General features: G+C 35.0%; 1 protein-coding gene across 1 annotated transcript in view; it reads left to right on the top strand.

Moving 5' to 3' along the window:
- Nucleotides 1-438: 438 nt before the first annotated feature.
- The window catches only part of LOC126741664 (voltage-dependent calcium channel type A subunit alpha-1), a 771245-nt gene continuing 749713 nt past the window's right edge, over nucleotides 439-21970 (top strand). Inside the window, exon 1 of the mRNA XM_050448203.1 lies at nucleotides 439-615. Coding sequence (XP_050304160.1) covers nucleotides 461-615 — 155 coding nt within the window. The 5' untranslated portion in view covers nucleotides 439-460. The remainder of the gene's footprint in view (nucleotides 616-21970) is intronic.

Raw genomic sequence — 21970 nt, forward strand, 5'->3', positions numbered from 1 at the left:
ATGACCACTAAATTGAGCTATCACATGAAGTGTAACCATTTTTTCATTTAAGGGATGCAGCTCATCCCTGCGTGAGGTCAGTGAGGCATTTATTTTTAAAATAAAGCACAAAAGATTTGTCCGATAAAAAACATTTAATAAAGATAAATCGCTTCTTAATTATTTTCTTTTCCCTATTTTCTCAAAAATAGCTGCATACAATTACAAAAAACAGCCATTGAAAAGAGAATTTAATTACTTGTTTCGTTTTGAATGGCTCACCCCTGTATAAGAATTTAATTTCAGCTCTTACAGGTTTATTTATTATCGAAGGGCTATAAAACACTTGCAGTCTGACTTTTAGTGAAATTCTTTTTGCTTCTGTAGATTGATTATAAAGTACTAGTCCATCGAAATTGCCCAACATGCTTAATTTACAATTTTTCTTTACAGAATGCTTGGAGGTGTGGCGGGACGCCACATGTCCAGAAGAAGGGGCTCCTCTCCAGCAATTAAGTGGGAAGATGGGCAGGTGCCAGTCAGCAGATATGCGCGGAGGCGTAGGGCAGCAGTCACCACGTCTGATCACAAAAGCTGTGCGCTTATACAGACTAGGCTTAAGCTGGGTGATATCATGTAAGTTTTTATTTATTTATATACTGACACCTAAAAAAAAAAGTATCTTTTCAATTGATTAAAGTGTTCAGGCTCAATATTTGCCTCATGATTGTTGCTCGACATATGTAGGTCGTTCAAAAAGTAAGTTTAAAAAATCCACTGTTTACTAGCGGGAAAAACGTAAACCATGAAACTCGCGTCACATCTGAGTAGTTTGTCGTGAAAAGAAATAAAATCGAGCATCAAGTATGTGCGTGAGAACGTTATGTATTCGCTGTTCGAAAGTGCGTTCAAAAGTGAGTATGTTCGAGTCGTTAAGTAATACATTTTCTAATCGCGATATGCTAATAACAGAAATGTTCTCAGAATTGTGTAGTGTGTACGGTGTATGATGCTTGAAACTCCTGTTGACAACAACATGAAAACAACATTCTTTAACGGTCAAAAAGGGTTGCAGGATGGTGATCAAGTGAAAAGTATTAAAATTGCAGCAATTTCTACGGCATCCTACCTACTCTTTAAACTTGGTTCAAGGGACTATTATCTTTTCTCTATGACGAAACAGTTACATAGTTCAATTCGATGAAAGAAATGTGTACCACTGTCGTCTTGTAATTGAAAATTTGAAATTGAAATAATGAAGTAGTGGTTAAACTTACTTTCTGGACGATCCTCGAATAATTATGTGAATAATCACTAGTTTAAAAAAAGTGCTTTTGTAAAGTCATAATAGAATATTTTTATAGATTTAAGCGGTAAAATCATGTTTGCGTAGTATATAGGAAAAATTTGGTAATGAATTTGATATTTTGAGAAGCAGAATCAAATCACGTTAACTAGGACGCACAAGGCTTCGAGTATATGGGAATACGGTACAAAAATCACTACTCTTTTTATACTTAATCGATTTAAACCATACCAAAACTATTATGAAGCTTATACATTGAGCTACATATGGCATGTTTTACATAATTAATTTCGCACTCACGTACTTGGAAATATAAAAAATAATCTATTTTATTTATACAACAACCAAACTTTTTCAATTAAGTAACCTCCAAAACGTTGCCTGGGATAAAAAAAAAGCAAAGTAGGTTTCATTTTTACTAAAGTGATTTATTATCATCAGGTAACAAAAAAATTAACTTCAAAAATGTAAGTATAACAAAAAAAAAATATAACGAAGAGCCAATAAAACAAAATTGTTTATCCCTCTCGCGTCGATTGGGACATACTTGTCCCATCAAAAATTTGGTTTTGAAAATGCGCTTTTTTTTATTTGTTAAACTTTAGTGTCTTTTAATTTATTTCTTTATTAGTACCTATCGCAATGACAAAAATAGCTTAAGTTTATTTTTTTAACGTAAGTATAGTGTGGGCTATATATGTCCCAGCCGTATATTTGTTTGAGTTTTATATGTCCCAATAGTAAAATAAACCAAGATCAAGAAAATCATATTATTTATTTTTTTCAAAGAAATACAACATTAGGAGTGATAAGATGAGAAACATTTATTACATAGTGGTAGGTCACAGGCGGAGCATAACATGACCGTCCTTTTTACTGGGCACAACGACGGCATCTTCTTCTGGTTTTTAAAAGGATAGGTACATGGTCTCCAACATTAATCATATTTTTAGAGGATAGCGTGGTCCTACCAAATGATCTCTTGCGAATAAAAGCAGTATTTTCACGTCCAATTCCTATAAGTTGTTCTGCTAGATTTACGAAGTATGTCAGAAACGGAGTATCTCTGTTACGAAGTTCCTTGAAGATTATCCAAGCATTAACTGCTGTGGTTAACAATAGCTTGTAATAAACTCTTTTCCACCATTTTAATGACTTGCGGTCAATGTCATATAGGCCTGTAAGTTGATCGGACAGGTCTACGCCCCCCATATGGAATTATATGTGTGTATTGCTTCGGGACAACTTAGTGTCATTTTTTTACCATCTTTACCAGTCCTTGCAACCTCAACTACATGATCAGTATGACAGTTACTTAGGACCATTACTTCTTTAGTATCCATCCAATTGAATACTATTGTACCCTAATTATTGAAAAGACACTGCATGTCTCCTCTTTTCACTGTCTTTTTATTAAATTGCTCAAATTTCGGCCTATTCTTTCGAGTGGCTATGCAAGTTCCAACTTGAGGGAAAGGTAAAGTGTAATTAAATTTACAGAAGTAAAAAAACGGTCATAACAAATAAGTACCTGGTTATCTCTTAAAGTTTCTGTCAATTTTTTTACTACTCGTTCACCTAGGGTGCCATCAAGGGTACCTGGTTCTCTTCCAGAATAAATATTAAAATCATTAACATAACCCGTATTAGAGTCGCAGCGTTCCCAAATTTGTATGCCTCTTTTGATTGGTTTTAATGGTAAGTATTGTTTTAATGATGAACGACCTTTAAACTTTGTCATAGACTCATCTATGGATTGAAATTTGCTTTCGGTTCTTGCTTTTGGGAACGTCGATTGGAGCCCCGCAACAATATCTTCAATATAATAAGTTTTACTGACGTTATTTGGCTTTTGTGGATGGTTAAAATACAGTTTACTAACCAGAAGTCTAAATCTACCTCTAGAGATAGCTTCTTTTATAGCCTGGTTGCCCAAAGACTTATGGGAAGCCCAATAATGCTGCATTTGGGGCAATTTATTATAAGCCATTATAATAAAACACCCTGTTATAATCATTATTTTGTGTGAATCAGTTAGAATTTGTTTCTTATTTCGAACCTCTTCAAGAATTTTTAGGCGCTCATTGGTACACTGGGCAATATAAATAAATAAAGAAGGTGGCATTAGTTTAAGAAAAATATCCAGCTCTATACTTCCACGATTGAGCTATTATTGTACAGTTGGCCTTTTCTGGGACCTTATACTGGGGTAAAAAACTATCAATTTCTTTCCAGATCACAATTGAACTGTCAGCAGGGGAAGAGGTCGGAATATCAAGTTCGATATTTTCATTAGATGAATCAGGGGATTCATCTAACAGTTCTGATGAAAATATATGATATGCAGGTCATATTATAAGTCGGGAACAATGGAAATGTACGATGTAACAGAGTATAGGCTTGTTTATTCTTTCTTGAACTTAAGCCTCGATATAACTCATAACTTTTTGAAATTTTAGACATTTTAATAAAGATTTTCTTAATGCTTTTATGAGTCATACTGATTTTGGCCATGTATTGACCCACTGGTCTATTGACAACTCCGTCGAAATTCTAAAAAAGCAACTAATCAAAATCTTTGATTATTTTGCGCCTTAAAATATAAAGCTTAGAACACGATCTAAACCATATATAACTGACACAACAAAGAAATTATAAAACTAAATAAAAAAGCATATAATAGATAGAAGCGCTCACTTGCTTCATCTGATAAAAATTACTACCCGGAGCTGGTCAAATATTATTCGTCCAACACGTATGTTACCTTTATTGAATAACACCTTTAATTTATCAATTGTTACAGAGGATGATGTTTATAAATCATTTTCGCAGGTTAAATAAAAATTTATGGGTATTGATGAGATAAGTTATGATATGCTTCGGTTTAGCATTGATTTTTTGGCTCCTGTGATAATGACTATTTACAATAACTGTTTACATAATGGCGAATATCCTATCATGTAGAAAACGAAATGAGTAAAGCCACTGCCCAAGACTACACATGTCGGTAGTCTGAATGAATTACGACCAATCAGCCTCTTGACGATCCTTGGGAAAATGCTTGAACGACTGATTTCCGCTATGATGAACAATTTTGTTCACTCTCAACTCATACTGCCAGATGTTTAGTCTGGATTTAGAGCTTGTCATAGCACAGCAACAGACAGCACTTAGCAGGGTTACTAGTTGCATATCTAAAAACATGGATGAATTAAAGGTCTCTTGTCTGGTACTTTTAGTTTATAGTAAGGCATTTGACCTTATTAACCATGATATGCTGATTGCTAAGCTGCACTTTTGTGGATTTTCTGATCAAGCTTGTGGCTGGTTCTCATCATATCTAAAGCATAGCAGACCTTAATGAGACTAGGTCTGACATCAATATCTTTAACATGGAGTGTCTTAGGGGTCATTCTTGGTCCCGTACCTTTTACCCTTTTTACTGCTGACTTACCACCTCAGATTCATCAATGCTCATCACATCTATATGCTAATGACACTTAGCTTTTATGTTCATTTTATCCTGCAGATTTTTGCGGATGACTTGCCGGTGTCAATGTTGATCTGGACAATGTCTCCGACTGGTCTTCTGGGCATGGTTTGCTGCTTAATGCCAAAAAAAGTGTACACCTGATTATTGGGTCCGAGGCCGTCAGGGCTAAGTTTAATTCTACAACCATTCATATAAAAGGAGTAATTATCCTGCTTGTTGAATATGCTAGAAATCTGGGCCTTATAATGGATTTTGCGATGAATTTTCGGCAGCATATTTTGAAGAAGCTGTGCTCTGTTTACTTAAAATTGAAGATCCTTTATAATTTTAAATATATTCTTTCTGACCAAATTAAATACCTCTTGGTGGAATCCTCAATCCTGCCACAGCTAGACTACTATAACTCGATTTACTACAGCTTACAAAAAGAATATAAAACTAAAATACAATTGGCTCAAAATATGTCTATGTGTTTTACTTATGGAGGTCGTAAGTTTAACCATATTACTCCATTATATGTCAATAATAAACATTTTAAATACAATTCTCGTGGAGACCTCCACTTTGCTATGTTTGTATATCGAATTGTAAAACACAACTCTCCATCTTATCTAACAGAATACTTGCCTGCAAGGGGCACTTTACATAATCTTAACCATAGAAATGTGTCTAATTTTGATATCCCCTTTCATCCCACAACAAAATTTGAAAACTGTTTTGCTTATCGTGTAACTTTTTTTTTCTCTTCCCAATACTCTACGTCTGGGTTGTGTTAGTAGGTTTAAGTTCTCTTTTTTTTAATAGTACCGTAATTGTATATATGATGTATGGTGTTATCGAAGATCGTTTTGCGCGAATAACACCTTTTGTGTATGCTATATTAATGCACAATAAACTTGATTTTGACTTTTTTTTGAAGATGGGTTATCAGCAAAAATCTTTCTCAACTTACCTGATGCTCAAAGCTACCAGCATTTTCAACACTAGTCGACTCGATCAATGCATATTAGACATATTTCAAAAATATTTCCAATCTGCCTGAAATCTGCAAAGGTAATGCCCATCTACAAAAAACGGAAATCCCGGTGAGCCTGAAAATTTTAGACCCAATTCTTTATTGTCCAAATTGGTAGTTTTTAAAACTAAATAACATTCTTAGCAGGTCTCAGTTTGGATACCAAGAAAAGATAGGCACCGATGATGGTATCTATAACTTTCTGTTCGATCTGTATAGTCTAATAAATGGTGGTGGAGTTTCCGTAAAAGTCTTTTGAGATTTGTCAAAAGCATTTGATTCTGTTAGTCATGAGGTTCTGTTGCTCTAACTCTATGGCTTCAGGGGTATAGCGCAAGCTTGGTTTTCCTCCTACTTAAAAGATCAGCGTCAGCGTGTGTTCATTAGTTCTGTTTGTTCGGGGTATGACTCAGGTAATCCCACAGGGATCTGTCTTAGGTCCAGTGCTTTTTCTTCTGTAAGTTAATGATTAAGCAAACCTTGACGTTCAGGGAAAATTTACTATATTTGTTGATGAAACTACGATTTTATAGCACAGCTTAGACAGGAAGTCTCTGCACTCTTCTCCGCAAACAGATTTACAGCAATTAAAGGTTTGGTTTGATTCGAATTTTCGATCGTTAAATGCAGATAAAACTAAGGATATCAGCTTTAAAGGCTCTCTGGAGAGGGTATCTCTTGGGGGTATTACGATCGAGCAACACAGCACAACCAGGTTCCTTGGATTGACCATAGGTAAAAATCTTGCTTTTGGAGAGCTTATTGTTGGTCTTGCTAAGAAGATATCTTTAAGATGTTTTGCGGTAAGGTTAACAACTGAAGAACTTAGTTCATCGGTTGGTAGATTTGTTTATTTTGCTTTGATTTATTTCTGGAGAAATGCTAGCCTTTGCCTTATCCAGTCAATCCTGATTCTGCAAAAACGCGCTCTCTGGTACATTTTCAGGGCAAAACCCAGAGAGTCTTAGAGTCTTATAGACCTTTGTTCATCAAAGAGAGTGTTCTTACCGTCATGAGTATCTATATTCTAGAGATGGCTAGCATCTGAGATAACATCCTCATAAATTCATGGCTATAGAAAAAAGAAATATCCCAGGTACGTGACACGTCAAGCAAACAACTTGCATCTGCCTATCCCTACATCTACCTTGACGCAGAAATCTATCATCTATGAAGGCATAAAGGTATTTAATCACCTACCATGTAACATTAAAGAGACAACGTCAATTAATATATATAGACGGCGACTGCGTACACTCTTAGTGGGGAAGGCATATTTATTCTTTATTGGTGTTTTATGAAAATTCATTTTCATTTTAATTATAAGTAATTATGTGTATATTATGTATTTACTTTTATTCTTTTCTGCATTTTAATATGTGACGTTGAATTTACAAAGAAAAATTTAGAGTGCTGTCTGTTTTATTATTTATAGGTAAATTAGGTATTTTTATTGACTGTGTAAACAATAATTTATTGTTTTAAATAAAGCACATGAAGCTTACACGGCAAAAACGATGAAAGTCAATTTTTACGGTAAAAGACAATATTAATACCAAAAAACTGCGCGTAAAAAGTAGAATCGAATGGTCCGGGATGCTTGGCAATATCGCTAAAAGTCTAAAAGTTATTCACGAAACAGATAATCTTATCCACGACAAAAACGCTGAAAGTCGATGCAAAATACAGCAAAAACGTTGTAGGTGCTTTTGGGCGGTCGCTAAACAACACGACGATTAAAAAGATCAGTTCCCGCATACACGTAAACGGGTCCGGTTCAAGTCTGTGTTTGTTGTGTTTATGTTTATCTACATACAAGTAGTGTCTTTTTTAAAATTTTGTGATGGAGAAAAAGGCAGAGACTGTAAATCGTGAAAGCAGTGATGAAAGTACTGTGCAGAACTTAAACGTGGGATCTAAGAAGAGAAAAAAATTTTGAAGAGTATGTGATGTTATGAAAAAATTAAGGTTAAGATCACACGAAATAGGGCCAGACTGTAAGTGTTCCAGGTAAAAATATTTTATTATTTCAAAATATTGGACTTTTGGAAAGAAATACCATTATTAAGGAATTTAATAGCATGTTAAGCAGAGATGAGCAGAACAGTTACTTAACTGGTCTTGTATCCATGATTTCCATAAAGAATCGTAGGCCAAGAAAAAAGGAAAATTATGCCAAATTTCACGATAAAGCATTTTTTTATAAAGTAAGAGTTCAGCGACAGGTTGATAACCATAGTAGCTGTATTGAAGTGCCCGTTTGCATGAAGGGTTTTGTTTCATTAAATGGAATTACTGAACGTCGCCCACAAACAATTTAGGAGTCCCTAAAGAAAACTGGTAAGGCGCCTAAAGATATGAGAGGTAAATATAAACACGTACATTGTGCAAAGCCTTCGACTACATCTGCGGCCGTAAAAGATCATATTTGCGCCTTCAGGGGCAGGCAGAGCTACTACAGTCGAAAAAAATCTACAGTCGTGTATTTATCAGACAATCTAACAATAAGAAAAATGTACAATATGTATAAGGCTTTAAATCTTTCTGATGTTTCATATGAATTTTATCGCAAAGTTTTTAATAATGAGTTCAATATCAAATTTGGATATTCACGCAGTGATACCTGCAGCATTCGCGATAAATATACTGCAGAAACAACAGCACTATTGAAGATTAAAAACGACACAACCACGTCAGAAATTGATGCGAATGATAGAACATGAACTGCATTTGCCAAAGGCCGAAATCTTCTATGATCGTAAAAAAAAGGAAGAAAGAAAAGTATGAAGAGTAAAGAGTTCGAAGCAATAGCGATGGATTTCCAAAAAAACCTCCCTATACCAAACATTACAACCAACGATGTATATTATAAACGACAACTTACTTTCTGTTCGTTTAATATTCACGTGCTGTCTACTGCCGACTCCTATTTTTATTGTTACCCCGAAAATATCGCAGCTAAGGGATCAAAGGAAGTTATTTCATTTTTGCATCATTTTATATTTTCGCAGTTAGACTCAAGTGTAAGGGATTTAGTAATATTCTGCGACTCATCTGGAGGTCCAAATAAAAACTATAATCTTTTTAAATTCATTCATTACGTAGTTATTTCCACACGAAGACTTGACAGCATAAAAATGATTTTTCCAATAAGAGGCCATTCTTATTTGGAGTGTGACAGGAACATGGGACTCATTAACCAGCGGACCAAAGCTGAAACTGTTAAAGATTGGTCGGACGAATTTAGGAGAGCCCGCACAAAACCTAGCCCATTTAAAGTCATAATAGAAGTAGATCAGTCCTTAATTCGCCAATGAACTCAATTTCTTTCGCCGCGTTTTAAAACAAAATGCCCATTTGCTGTCAGACCTATCCGCGAAATAGTGTGTGAAGCCATTCATCCTCAATATATGAGGCATGTCCAGAAAGTAAGTGTACTGAGCCTGTCACGGCGGTAGGGAATTGTTTTTCCACATGTTGGCTGCACTGCCGCATAGCGTGATTTCTCCCCTCCACAACAAGACCGCTTCGAGGTCAGTACGTTAAGAACTATAGACGCAGCAACACGTTTAGTGAGAAATGTCAATCCAATCTCCCGCCAAGTGTGAAATACGCGGCGTTATCCGTTATCTCGTTTGGAAGGGATTAACTCCGGTTGAGGTTTGTAATGAGGTACAAACTGCATATGGTGATAGAGCTATGAATCGTACAAGTGTGTTTAAGTGGTGTCGCGAGTTTAAAAATGGTCGTACATCTGTGCATGATGATCAGAGGAGCGGAAGGCCTTCAAGTGTGACTGAAGAAATTTTGGAAAAAATCGAAAATGCGATCCGTGACGATCGCAGATTGACCGTGGATGAATTTTCTGCAATGTTTCCACAAATCTCGAGATCTCTGGTACACGAAATCATCACAGAAACCCTCGGATATCGGAAACTGTCGGCGAGGTGGGTCCCAAAACAGCTGACAGACCAACACAAATTGAATAGAGTTGAGGCCGGGCAAGAGTTTTTGAGACGCTACACACTGCATGGCGATGAATTTCTCCGCTCCATCGTTACTGGAGATGAAACTTGGGTTGCCCACTACACACCAGAAACCAAAAGGCAGTCTCAACAATGGCGTCATACCTCTTCACCCTCTGCCAAAAAGTTCAAAACGACAATTTCATCCAAGAAAATCATGGCATCCGTGTTTTGGGACTGTCAAGGCATAATTCTTATTGAATATTTGCCTCAAGGGGAGACCATCAACGCTGCAAGATACTGTCAGACTCTAAGAAAATTACGGAGGGCAATTCAGAACAAGAGGAGAGGCATGCTGACAAAGGGAGTCTGCTTGCTGCACGACAATGCCAGACCACACACAGCTAACGCCACGAAAAACCTGCTCGCCTCGTTTAAATGGGATGTCCTGGACCATCCTGCGCATTCCCCTGACCTAGCACCGTCAGATTACTACCTCTTTACCTCCCTGAAGCTGCACATGGGTGGAAAAAAGTTTTCAACCGACCAGGAGGTGAAGGAGGAGGTGGAGAAGTGGACGAAGGGATTGGCGAGAAACTACTTCGAGGAGGGCATCAAAAAACTGATACCCCGGTACACCACCTGCATTGAGAGGAATGGTGACTATGTCGAAAAATAGTTTAGATATGTACTAATGTAAACAGATATTTTTTTGTTCAAATAAAAAAATTTATAACCTATAAAAATTTAGTACACTTATTTTCTGGACATGCCTCGTATTTCATTAAGAACAAACTACAATGGACCCTTCGAAACTTCTGTGATTCGTACCATCGCTATTGTCCCAACTGATGATATAGCAGAAACCCAAGAATTTTTTTTGCCCGACAGAAGTTATACAGGTAATAAATTTATATTTATACCTACTAGCGTTTCTTGATTACTTTTTTTTTCAGATTTATTGCCAATTCTGGAAAAAATCTGGAAAAGTGGAAAGACTTGCAACAACTGAAGCAGTTTTGTGGTGATGCTCACAAGGCAACAAGTAAAGGATTAAGAGTTAAGAAGCAAATGGAACGAAAAACTGTAGACAAAAAGTAAAAGCTGCGAAAAAATGCGCTAAGAAAAAATAAAATAGAAGAGATAATTCCTATTTTTATGACGTAAATTTCTTACTATTAATGTTTATTTGTATTTACCTTGTTGTAGTAATAGTTCGTAGTATTATTTACTTGACTTGTGGTGGTCAAAAAAATTTATTTTTCCACCGTTTTTGTTATTTTTTTAATGACATACAACGTTTTTGTCATTTTTTTGTGTACTTTCGATCAACAGTCTAAGAATAATTTTATCGTTTTCAATGATAAATGGTAACCCGTTGAAAAACATTTTGATTTAAAATTTGAATTATATGATTCCAAATTTAGTCTTTAAACTTTAGAATTCGTTTTCTGGCAAATGAAATAAAAGTGACCTTCATCGTTTTTGCCGTGTAGGCTTCACATGTTATCACTTAAAATAAAGTCTTTGAAATAAGTCCAAGTCTATACTTTAGTGTGGAGCAAATTCGCCTAAGTTAATTTAAATATACTTTTTCGTAAATTATCTCCTATATCAGACATAAAGAAATATATAATACTAGTAGTAGTTTTAACAAATAAGTTTATTTTAACTATAATTTAAACAATTATTTGATAATTTCTCAAAACAATGATTTTTCACTGAGGCAGTTTTATCCTAAAACAACAGATATCTTCAATATAGGTTATTTGCCACAATTTATTACGTAATTATCAGATGCTATTAAGAGACCATTAGTCAACGATAATATTTAATAAAAAACCCAAACTTTTTGCTGATGTCAATTCATAATCTAAGTTTAAGTTACCAGTAGATAGGACTGGTAATAACTTCTATATTTTAGATATTATTGACCTGTTATTTTTTTATGTAAATATTTTTTATAAATAATAGACCTTGTATGTTGTATATAACAATATTAAAAAATATAATATTTACATTTTAAAACACTCATAATTTTCTGTATAGTAAATAATTCTGATTAGAATAATTAGAAACTACAGGAAAATTAATATTGTAACTACTTCGTCGTGTATTTTTTTATTTACACTTCTAGTATAAACGTTTAAGACTAATTTTATTAATATTAGAAGCTTTGAAAAAAAAAGTTTTATATTGGTTTATACGGATTTCTGCCTATTGGCTTCTTCATAACACGGCAACCAGAAAATCGTTGGATTACAAATGAAGTAATTATTTTTCTCTTTCCGTCTCTCTCTAACTCTACGGGCTGTACCTAAAATAATATTAAAATTTAAAAGTTTTAAAATATTCAGACTTCTCTTGTCATTTCAGTTAATGCTGTTGTGTTTTAATAAAGTCAGCCTGCAAGCAAAAAGAAACTAATTAACATATTTTGCGTCGGCAAGATATTTTTATTTGCACCAGCGAATTAACGCTTGCCAGATTAAAAAATTACTTTTTCTGCAATAAGTACACAAAAAGCGTTTTGTTGTTCTTTAAAGTATCCTTAATAAAATAAAATAATACGTTTTATTAAGTTCAATAAAGTAAAACAGTTATTATCCAAATTGAAAGTTAAGTAAAAAATGTGACACTAAAGAAGCGATCTGAAAAGTTTTCACTGTATTAAAATTGGAGAATTTTTTTCCTAAATTAATTTCTATTTTTCTACATATTCTGGTTGTAGGCCTTCTGTCTTTCTCAAATATCTTTTTAACCCATCCAAATAGTAGTCGGCATCTCTCATCGATGACGGCCTCCTAGTTTAAAGAAAATCTTGGTCCTCCGGGGGTAATTTTTAGCACACGAAATACAAAAAGTCACTTGCAGTCAGATCTGGTGAGTAAGAAGTGTGGTCAAATAGCTCAAACCGTTATTCGTGGACAGTAATCGCTAAAGTTATTTTCTTGGTTAATCACGAACATCACGGTTTTTCCTGTCCTTCCGCACAATCAATTAATGTAATTCTATAAATACTTTAAAAACAGTTACCATCACTTTTCCAGCTAAAAAAATAGTCCTTGGCTTTTCCGAGCCGATTCCACTGTTTTTCAATATAATAGTTTCAAATTCAAAAATTGCTTTATGGTTATAAACCTAAAAGTTGTTATCAAAGCTGTAAAAAAGAGAAAATAGTGGAAATATTTCTAAGACAGAATAAGGAAACATTATGAGTAAAGATTCAATCCAAACTAGTCAGTGAAAAACAATAATAAAAATAACGTATAAAACAAAACAATATGACTAAAAGTGTCTGGCGTGAAATTCATCTAATGAGTAAAAAGCTTCACTTTGTAAAAATGTCTTTAATTTTTCCCTAAACTTAAGGTCACATCCAGTATTCCTCAAATTAAACATTAAAAAGCTTCCTGGCGTGTATACAAACGAGGCCCTTACCTTCTCGGTTCTTGAAATAGAAAGAGACATAGATAATGTGTTACGAAGATTGTACTCAGATGGAGAATTAAGCTAATGTTTGTATTTTTTTTGAACAATACAAGCTGTTAGGATGGAATGCCTCGAAAAGATCCCGACAAGTAGTGCGAAAAGAGACATGGCAGACAGCAAATTACCTTCTTCTCCATAATAAATAAAGAATTAAACAGATACTGGGAACAAACTCCCCAGAGGGCAATTCCATATCTAAGATGAGATTTAATAAGAGCACCGTTATCCATTTTTGGCTACAACAAAGTTGAGGGAATTAGCAATTACTCTAACAGCATAACAATTAGATGAAATTTTTTTGCAAGTAAGAGATGTGGCCCTCAAATTTTGAAAGCTTATCGATCGTCACACCTAAAAATTTACTTGCGACCGATGAACTGATTTAATTATTATGCAAAGTAATTGCCTCTAGATCAAAGCATAAAACCACAGTTTACTAATGGTAAGATCCCAGTCAATGGCAACTCTTATTCTTTCAGGCTCGCTATCATATTAAAGTATAATGGTATTGTCGGCAAAAAGTGTAAATTTTCCAGAAACAGGGACCAGAGGCAGATCATTGACGTATAACAAGAACAAAATAGGGCCGAGGTCAGAGACCTGAAGCACACCAGCATCGATGAGTAGCCTACCAGACTTAGTGTTAGTACCAAAGAGCACTCTATGAGTTCTACCCGAAAGAAACCAATTAAAAGCAACCATAAAAATTCTCGGCAGAATTCTGTGACTCACACAATTAAAATCCTTGGATAAGTCACAGAAAACAGCTGCCGTACATTCACTAGAATTCAATCCCAAGTAGAGGTTGAAAATAGCATCGCCGACTATTTCCCAACAACCAAACTGATAGACGCTATGAAGTCCATACCTTTTAAGAAAGTTCATCACAGGAGTTTTAACCAGTCTCTCAATCAGCCTGCCAAGAGTGGGAAGAAGAGCTATTGGCCTAAAATTTGATAGACTATTGTGATCACCTGCCTTGTACAATGGAATCACCAAAGCCTCCTAAAGAGAATAAGGAAAAGATCCAGATGAAAATTATTAAAAAATTAAATGAAAAAAATTAAATATTGATTACTAGAGAAAGTGCAGAAAGTGAGGTTTGTGGTAATGCAGCAAGTATTCTCATCGAAACTCTATCTCACCCACCAGAATTCTTAATCTTTATATGAAGCAGGACAGCTTGAATCTCATTTGGATCTGTAGTTTCAAAGAAAATTATTTCAGGGACCTGAATGCTAGTAATATAAGAGACTGGATCAATATTACGCTGGGATAAATTTTCAGAGAGATACAAGGAACTATCCTAATAATAAGTGTTAAGGGACTCAGCTGTTAAAGCTTCAGAAACAAGATCACACCGTACATCACCCCTCAACAATTTTCCGAGTCTCTCTAGATTTATTGAATGATTGTTCAATTCTTTCAAAGTAATATAAGTTTTTTGCCAGCTTAATAGAGTTTCGGTAAATCCTGCAGTACTCATTAATACAAAAGCCAAAAGATGCATTACCAGTTGCAAATTCTCTCATGTAATGCAACGATCTGAGATTTTTAGCCGAAGTTAGCAGTCCTTTAGTGTACCAGGGTTTTCTTTTCTTTTTTTCTTAATTTTAACTAAGGGGAAAGCTAAATCAAAAACCTGTACCAGTATTAGTGGTTTGCAGAAAGGAGAACAATACAGCATAGTGGTCGGACACTCTAGGATTTATCATTTTACGAATAACCTTTGTGTTATGATAAGTTGAATAAACATAGTCTAAAAGTGTTTCTGACTGAACTATGACACGGGTGGGCACGTAGATCGTTGCATACTAAGATTGTAAGATTCAAACATCTCACTCAAAGCCAAGCTAGTTTATTAGAATCATGCAGTTCAATAACTTTATCCTCTTTTTTATTCAGAATTTGTTCGTTCTTCTCAACTTTTCATTTAAATTCAGAATTAGAATCAAATGCTTTAATACTTCCTGAAAAGGGATTCTGTAGTGTTGTGTATTTTCGTTGCTTTTCCCCTGCTACTCAAATTTTTAGTTATTTTGGATATTTGTTTTTCGCATTACGTCCATCTGCAGACAATCCTGCTGACGTGGGCTTCCGCGAGATGCTGCCTTCCGAACTAGCAAATTGTTCTTTATGGTAGACCGCTCCTATTTTACAAAATTCTGAATTTTCTTTTCACAATCATGTTGAAACTACATTACCTTCTGCTGATGTCTTTTTTGATGAACGCACTGTCACAACTTTGCCTACTGTCGTAAAGTCAAATTTTCTTGATAGTCTTCTTTATCGAAATTCATCTTTTTCTACATCGGTACGCATTTTGGCCTATATTCGTCGGTTTTATTATATTTGCAAAAATTCATCACAAAAGCGCCTGGATATGCTTTTTTTTAATGAGCTATACTGCTCTAACCTGTGTTTTGTTAAACGTAATCAGGAGCTTTCTTTTGCCAATGAGATTCATTCTCTTCAAACAGGTCAAAAATTATAAATTATTAAAAACTTCTTGAAACTATCACCTTTTTTAGATACCGACAATATTCTTCAAGTTGGCGGTCGGCTAGGCCACACATCTAAAGAGTATGACGGAAAGTTTCCTGCCCTTCTGCCTTCTAAATCTCGTTTAACAGATTTACTGATTAAATCTATTCATATTCAATATCTCCATGCTGGCGTCCAACGGTTCAATTTTTTAGTGCTTCAAAGCTTTTGGATCTTATCTGCTAAACGAACGATCCGAAGAACATTGTCGCAATGCATTCTTCTTTTTTCTTTCAGCAACCCTTTACAGTCCACTTCTGGACATAGGTCTTCCCTATATTCTTCCATGTTTCTTTGTTCTGTGCCAGTTGGTGCCATCTGTTGCCCACTTTGTTTTTGATATCATCGAGCCAGCGCAACTGTGATCTGCCAACGCTGCATTTATGTATGCGAGGTCTCCATACCCAGGTCCTACCCACGTCCATTTCAGATGGGCTATGCGTGTTATGACGTCTTCAACTTTAGTTCTTTGTCTAATACTCTCATTTGTGATATGGTCCCTCAGGCTTATTCCTAGCATTATCCGCTCTATGGCTCTTTGGGTGGTCCTAAGCTTGTTAGTAAGCTTGTTGTTAAGTCATCACGGGCAGTAAGCAGGTATTGAAGACCTTTCTTTTCAAATTAATTAAAATAGTTTCATTTTTGCAAGACGTGTGATAGTTTACCCGTGGCTGCCCATGTCAAACGAACACGTCTGTTTATTTTGGCAGTTTGATTTTCTTTGCCCAATTTAATGCAATGTCCCAAATATACATATTCTTCGACGATGTCAATAATTCGGTCTTCTATATGTATTTAAGTATTGTCAATGCATTACTTGTTGGAAAACCAATCCAACATCTACTTCACCCCAAATGGGTAATTTACCGCTTCCCCGCATTAGTCAACTTAAACCCTTTCGTCATGTAGGGATTGATTATGCTGGTCCATTCACTATCACGATGTCACGCACTCGAGGCTCTAAAACACTTAAACCTTATTTGTGTTTATTCATTTGTATGTCTGTTAAAGCCGTTCATTTAGAACTAGTCTCCGAAATTACCTAATTACTGAAATTACGCTAATTACCAGATTAGTTGGCATTTCAATTCACCCTCTTCACCTCATTTTGGAGGTTTGTGGGAGGCTAATATTAAATCAATTAAAACTTATTTAGTTCGAGTCATCGGAGATCATATCCTGACCTACGAAGAGCTTTATACTGTCTTTACCCAAGTTGAAGCTTTAATGAACTCTCGACTATTAACTTCTGTGGGTCTGGACCCTAATGATTTAACCGCTCTTATTCCCGGTCATTTTCTGCTGTTGGAACCTCTAACAGCGCCCCCTGAACCAAGTTTGGAAAATATTCCTATTAAACGGTTATCTCATTGGCAGTTATTAACCCGCTTTCAACAAACCATATGGTCTAGATGGATATAAGTAACAATTAAAAAAAAAAGAGAAACAAAAGAAAAAGTGTTTTTTCTTACCAGAACAACCATTGGTTCTTGTTTTATGACAACAAGTGACCCAGGTTTAAAAACTTCGATAAATTGTAAATCCACTTTTTTAACATTATGTGCAACTGACTGCATTTCTTTTAATTTTCGTTTGGCGTAAAGCTTGATGTTTTTTAAGTTTATCAGCCATGGTGTAAAAAAAAAAACTTTTTAAGTGACCTCTATTGATCAAAACTAAAGTTTGAAAGCAATAAAATAAGTTTGTAAAGTGAATCGTGGGCGATAACTGCTGCAAAAGAAATATGCTTAAAATGAAATTAAGTTAAAAAAAAATCAAAAATTAAATATACAACAAAAGTTTAAAAATTTGATTAAAATCCGATCGTACACGGTCTCCTTTATCCTCTGCTTAGCGAAATCTACTTTGAAATTCGACAATAGCGGTTGAAATTCCACTTTCTTCCTCGGGAAGTGTCCAGTTTTTATGCACTGACTTTTAACTAATTTCACTAGTTAACATATCTTGCATATGAGAGATAAATTTTAAAATAATAATTAAATATAAATTCTTCAAAAAAATTTTCAATTTAAAAGTTCCAAACAATTCAGGCAATTAAGTTATACAGGGTGTTTCAGAACTATGTTATCAAACTTCTGGGGGTTGTTCAGTGCAACAGAAGAATCCATTTGAGTATAGGAACCCAGGTCCGGAAATGCGTCACTACGCCACTACGGCCCTAAGACGCGTTCAAATTTCTAAAAAACATTAATTACCTAAATAGGATCTGCTGCATTTATTTTTACCTTTTGTACATGATACAATAACAACAATTGTTTAAAATCAACGCTTATCAATGTCAATTCTCAATGTCATGTTTAAAAATTGTATAGCTTACAATTTTTAAACATTTATTGCTAATGGAGAACTTTACCAATCAAGAATTGACGGATATGAATTTGGCATATGGAGCAACAAACTGCAATGCACGAGCAGCATCGCGGTTGTATCATGAACGTTGTCTCGAACGACAGCATCCTGGATACAAAAAGTTTATTGCGGTTCATCGGCGGCTCGCTGAGACAGGCATGTTTAAGAACAAGATGCATGATACTAGTGTTGCTCGAACCGTAAGAACGGTCGAATTTGAAGAAGAGGTGCTTCAGCGAGTTGCCGATGAACCATCAAATAGCACACGTGATGTCGCCAAGAATATGAATACGAGCAACACTCTATCCTTACCACTTCCAGTAAGTTCAAGGTATGCAGCCGATTATCATCCTAGAGGTCAATTTTATCGATGGCTTTTGGATCACATCATTGCACAACCAAATTTTTTACGATTTATTTTGTGGACCGATGAAGCCTCTTTCACAAGAGACGGTATTTTTAATAGTAGGGATAGCCATGTTTGGGACGAAGAAAATCCTTATGCAATTTTTCCAAGAAAACATCAGAATCATTGGTCTGTCAACGTATGGGCAGGCATTGTTGATGATTATTTAATTGGGCCATACCTTCTACCGGAACGGTTAACAGGACCTATTTATCTGCGTTTCTTGGAGAAAGTTCTCCCAGAACTCCTTGAAAATGTTCCACTAAACGTTAGACAGCAAATGTGGTTTCAGCATGATGGAGCGCCGGTCACCCGATTTAACGTCGCTCGATTTTTTCTTGTGGGGACATGTAAAGTCTTTAGTCTACGAAACTCCAGTAGAATCAGAGCTAGACTTAATTGGACGAATAACAGCAGCATTTGAAATCATTCAAAACGAGGATCAAATTTTTAGTCTAGTCCGCCGAAATTATGTGCGGCGTTTAAATCGGTGTATTGAGATTGGAGGAAGACATTTTGAATAATTGTTGTGATGGTATCATATAAAAAAGGTAAAAATAAATGCATCAGATCCTATTTAGGTAATTAATATTTTTTCTAAATTTAAACGCGTCTTAAGGACGTAGTGCCGTAGTGGCACATTTCCGAAAATGGATTCCTATACTCAAATGGATTCTACTGTTGCACTGAACAACCCCTAGAAGTTTGATCCCATAGTTCTGAAACACCCTGTATAGAATATTAAATAAGAGTATTTATAATGCAGAGCTAGCCTTCGTTTTCCTCGCCTCCAAACAACTACTTAAAAAAAAAATAAGTTTATGTATTTTTTTTTAATTATCCGGCTCGAAGGACCAATGGTTGTTCTGGTAAGAAAAAAAAACTTTTTCTTTTGTTTCTCTTTTTTTTTTAATTGTTACTTATATTTTTAGTTAAGCACAAGGGGGATTTAGACAATTCAGGGAGAGATTTAAAGTGGACTGTATTTGTGTGGTTAAAAGTAAATGTGGAAAGGTCGAAAAATCAGCCTTTAAGGATCCTTACCTTAAGGTGTCTGTATCCGGCTTCAGCAGGCCTGCTCTGGACTTCTTAGGTCTTCTAATTTGGGTTTAATCACTAAGAGTGGTTGCGGGTTTGATAAGTAAATCACGATCTATGATGCGGTAAGATTGAGACAACAGTTGCGGAAATAAACGTATAGATCACGACACTGGAATCACTGCGCAATGAAAAAGTGCTAACAAGGAAGTGGTCTTTTCTCTGGTCACCGTTCAGCACAAACCAAAGGAATTTGGAAATGTAAAGGCTATCGTACACGCGCAGATTTGTTGTTGTTAAGACTTAGAAAATATTAATTAATTTGGTTAAAATAATAGGAGAAAATTAAATTAAATTAAATGGTAGTTTTAATTTGGAGAGAAAAACAAAGAAATATTATAAAAAGAAAAAATGTAAACTATTTGGACGTTCACAAACTAAATGTGGACGGACTACTTCTAGTTTCGTAAAGACAACATATAATTTATTGTCAGTGTTAAATCAGTAGGGATAGAAATTTTTTTAAGCACAGTACTTTTTGTTGCGATAAATTAAATGCGATCTAAAGTCCCTTTGCAAGCAACTTTGATGCAAAAGACTGTTACATCAAATAAAATAATTGTAGTACTTTTTTGCATAGCATTTAAAGCTAAACTTTTCTATAATATTATTAGCTTTGTATCCTATCAACTATAAACAGCTCATAAAAAAATTTGGAGAATGAGTCAAAACACAAATCAAACAAACCAAAATAAATGAGAAAAGTCTCTTAACAGAGAATGACCCACATAAATCCAAATTACAATAATGGAGTGGAATCCTCCCAGTCACATTGTTAACTCTTATATTGGGCTATTGTTAATACAATTATTATTTGTATTGATTAATTCTTATACCACTCATGTTTCATCAATAGCTTGACGAAAACTTCATTCCCATAAATGATTTTTGGATCTTAATATAGCAACGAAAATTTTTAATCTGACTATACCACTTTTATTTTTAGGACACAATAAAACCACTAAATTAATAAAAAAAACTTTTAACTGATATTTGCACTTTTTTTGAATTTTTTTTTGTATGTATGTATACATCGGTTTATAATGTTCTACGACGTCTTCCGATTCCTAGTCTTTTTCAACACCTCTTTCTCTTATCTCCCTATCGATGCTTTCTCTACAGCTTCTTCTTCCACCTAATTTATGCCCAGTTTATTATTTGTTTCGGGAGTCTGTCATCTGTCATTCTTTAAACATAGCCGTATCATACCAACTGCTTCGTCCTAATGTCATCTGCTATTGACTGTTCTACTTTCATAATTTTTCTGATACGGTTATTTGCTATCATTTTTTATGTCGATTTTCCTAAAGATATTCGGCAATAATCCATTTCCGTAGCATTCAACATTCGTTCTGTTCTTTTCTTTATTTCTTATACTTCACTACCATACGTTCTAATACTTCGATTTAATGTATTATACAGGGTGGCCCATCAAAAACGTACCGCAAGGCATTACAGGATGGGAAAAAACTGTTCGGCAAAATCCAAAAACACGTCAAGTATGTTTGTCAGGGGGACAACTTTTGATATGAAAACCATTTCAAAAAACTCAACCCCCTAAGCGGGAGTGACCCTAATTTTTTTCAAATGGGACGGGGGGTCAAGTGATACCTCCTTAAAAAGTTCTTGCCATTTGCCTATATAACGCTGCTTAGTTTTTAAAAATCGAGTCACTCGTTCAAGAAATATGGGCTCTTGAAAGTTGAACAGTAATGTATGACGATATCTTTAAAAATTTATTGAGAGAGTGAGATTGAACCCAGAGTGAACATAGAACGCATCTTTAACTCGAAACACTCATTTAATCATTTCAAGTAAGCAAAAGATAAGGATGCGAGAAACAATTTTTTGTCTTTTAAATGAACTTGTCGTTTTTGCAGCAAATTCTTTCTTTCACATTTAGTAATTAAAAATATCCGGTTTCTTGCTTCCCCTTTAAATTAAGTCAAGTAGTTTTGCTAAATACCTGTTTTGTGGTTAAAGTATTTAAGAATTGTTAGACCTTTAAAGTTATTATCAATTATGGTGTACTCAATTGCAGAAAGAGTAGAGATTGCTTTTTTTTTTTAAAAACAATGAGTGTGGAAATTGGGTCGCGGATTTATTTAATGAACGGCATCCTGAGAAACATCTCTCTGGGAAAATTGTTCGGGAATTGGTTGCAAAGTTTCGCGAAACAGGTTCAGTTCATAACAAAAAGAGGAATACTGAAAATGCAGGGTTTCATGAAGCTATGGGGACTGCAGTATTGGGGAAGTTGCAATGGATAGTACGCTAAAAACAAAACAATTGGCCATTGCAA

Source organism: Anthonomus grandis, chromosome 10 (assembly GCF_022605725.1).
Source record: "Anthonomus grandis grandis chromosome 10, icAntGran1.3, whole genome shotgun sequence".
NCBI classification, from domain to species: domain Eukaryota; kingdom Metazoa; phylum Arthropoda; class Insecta; order Coleoptera; family Curculionidae; genus Anthonomus; species Anthonomus grandis.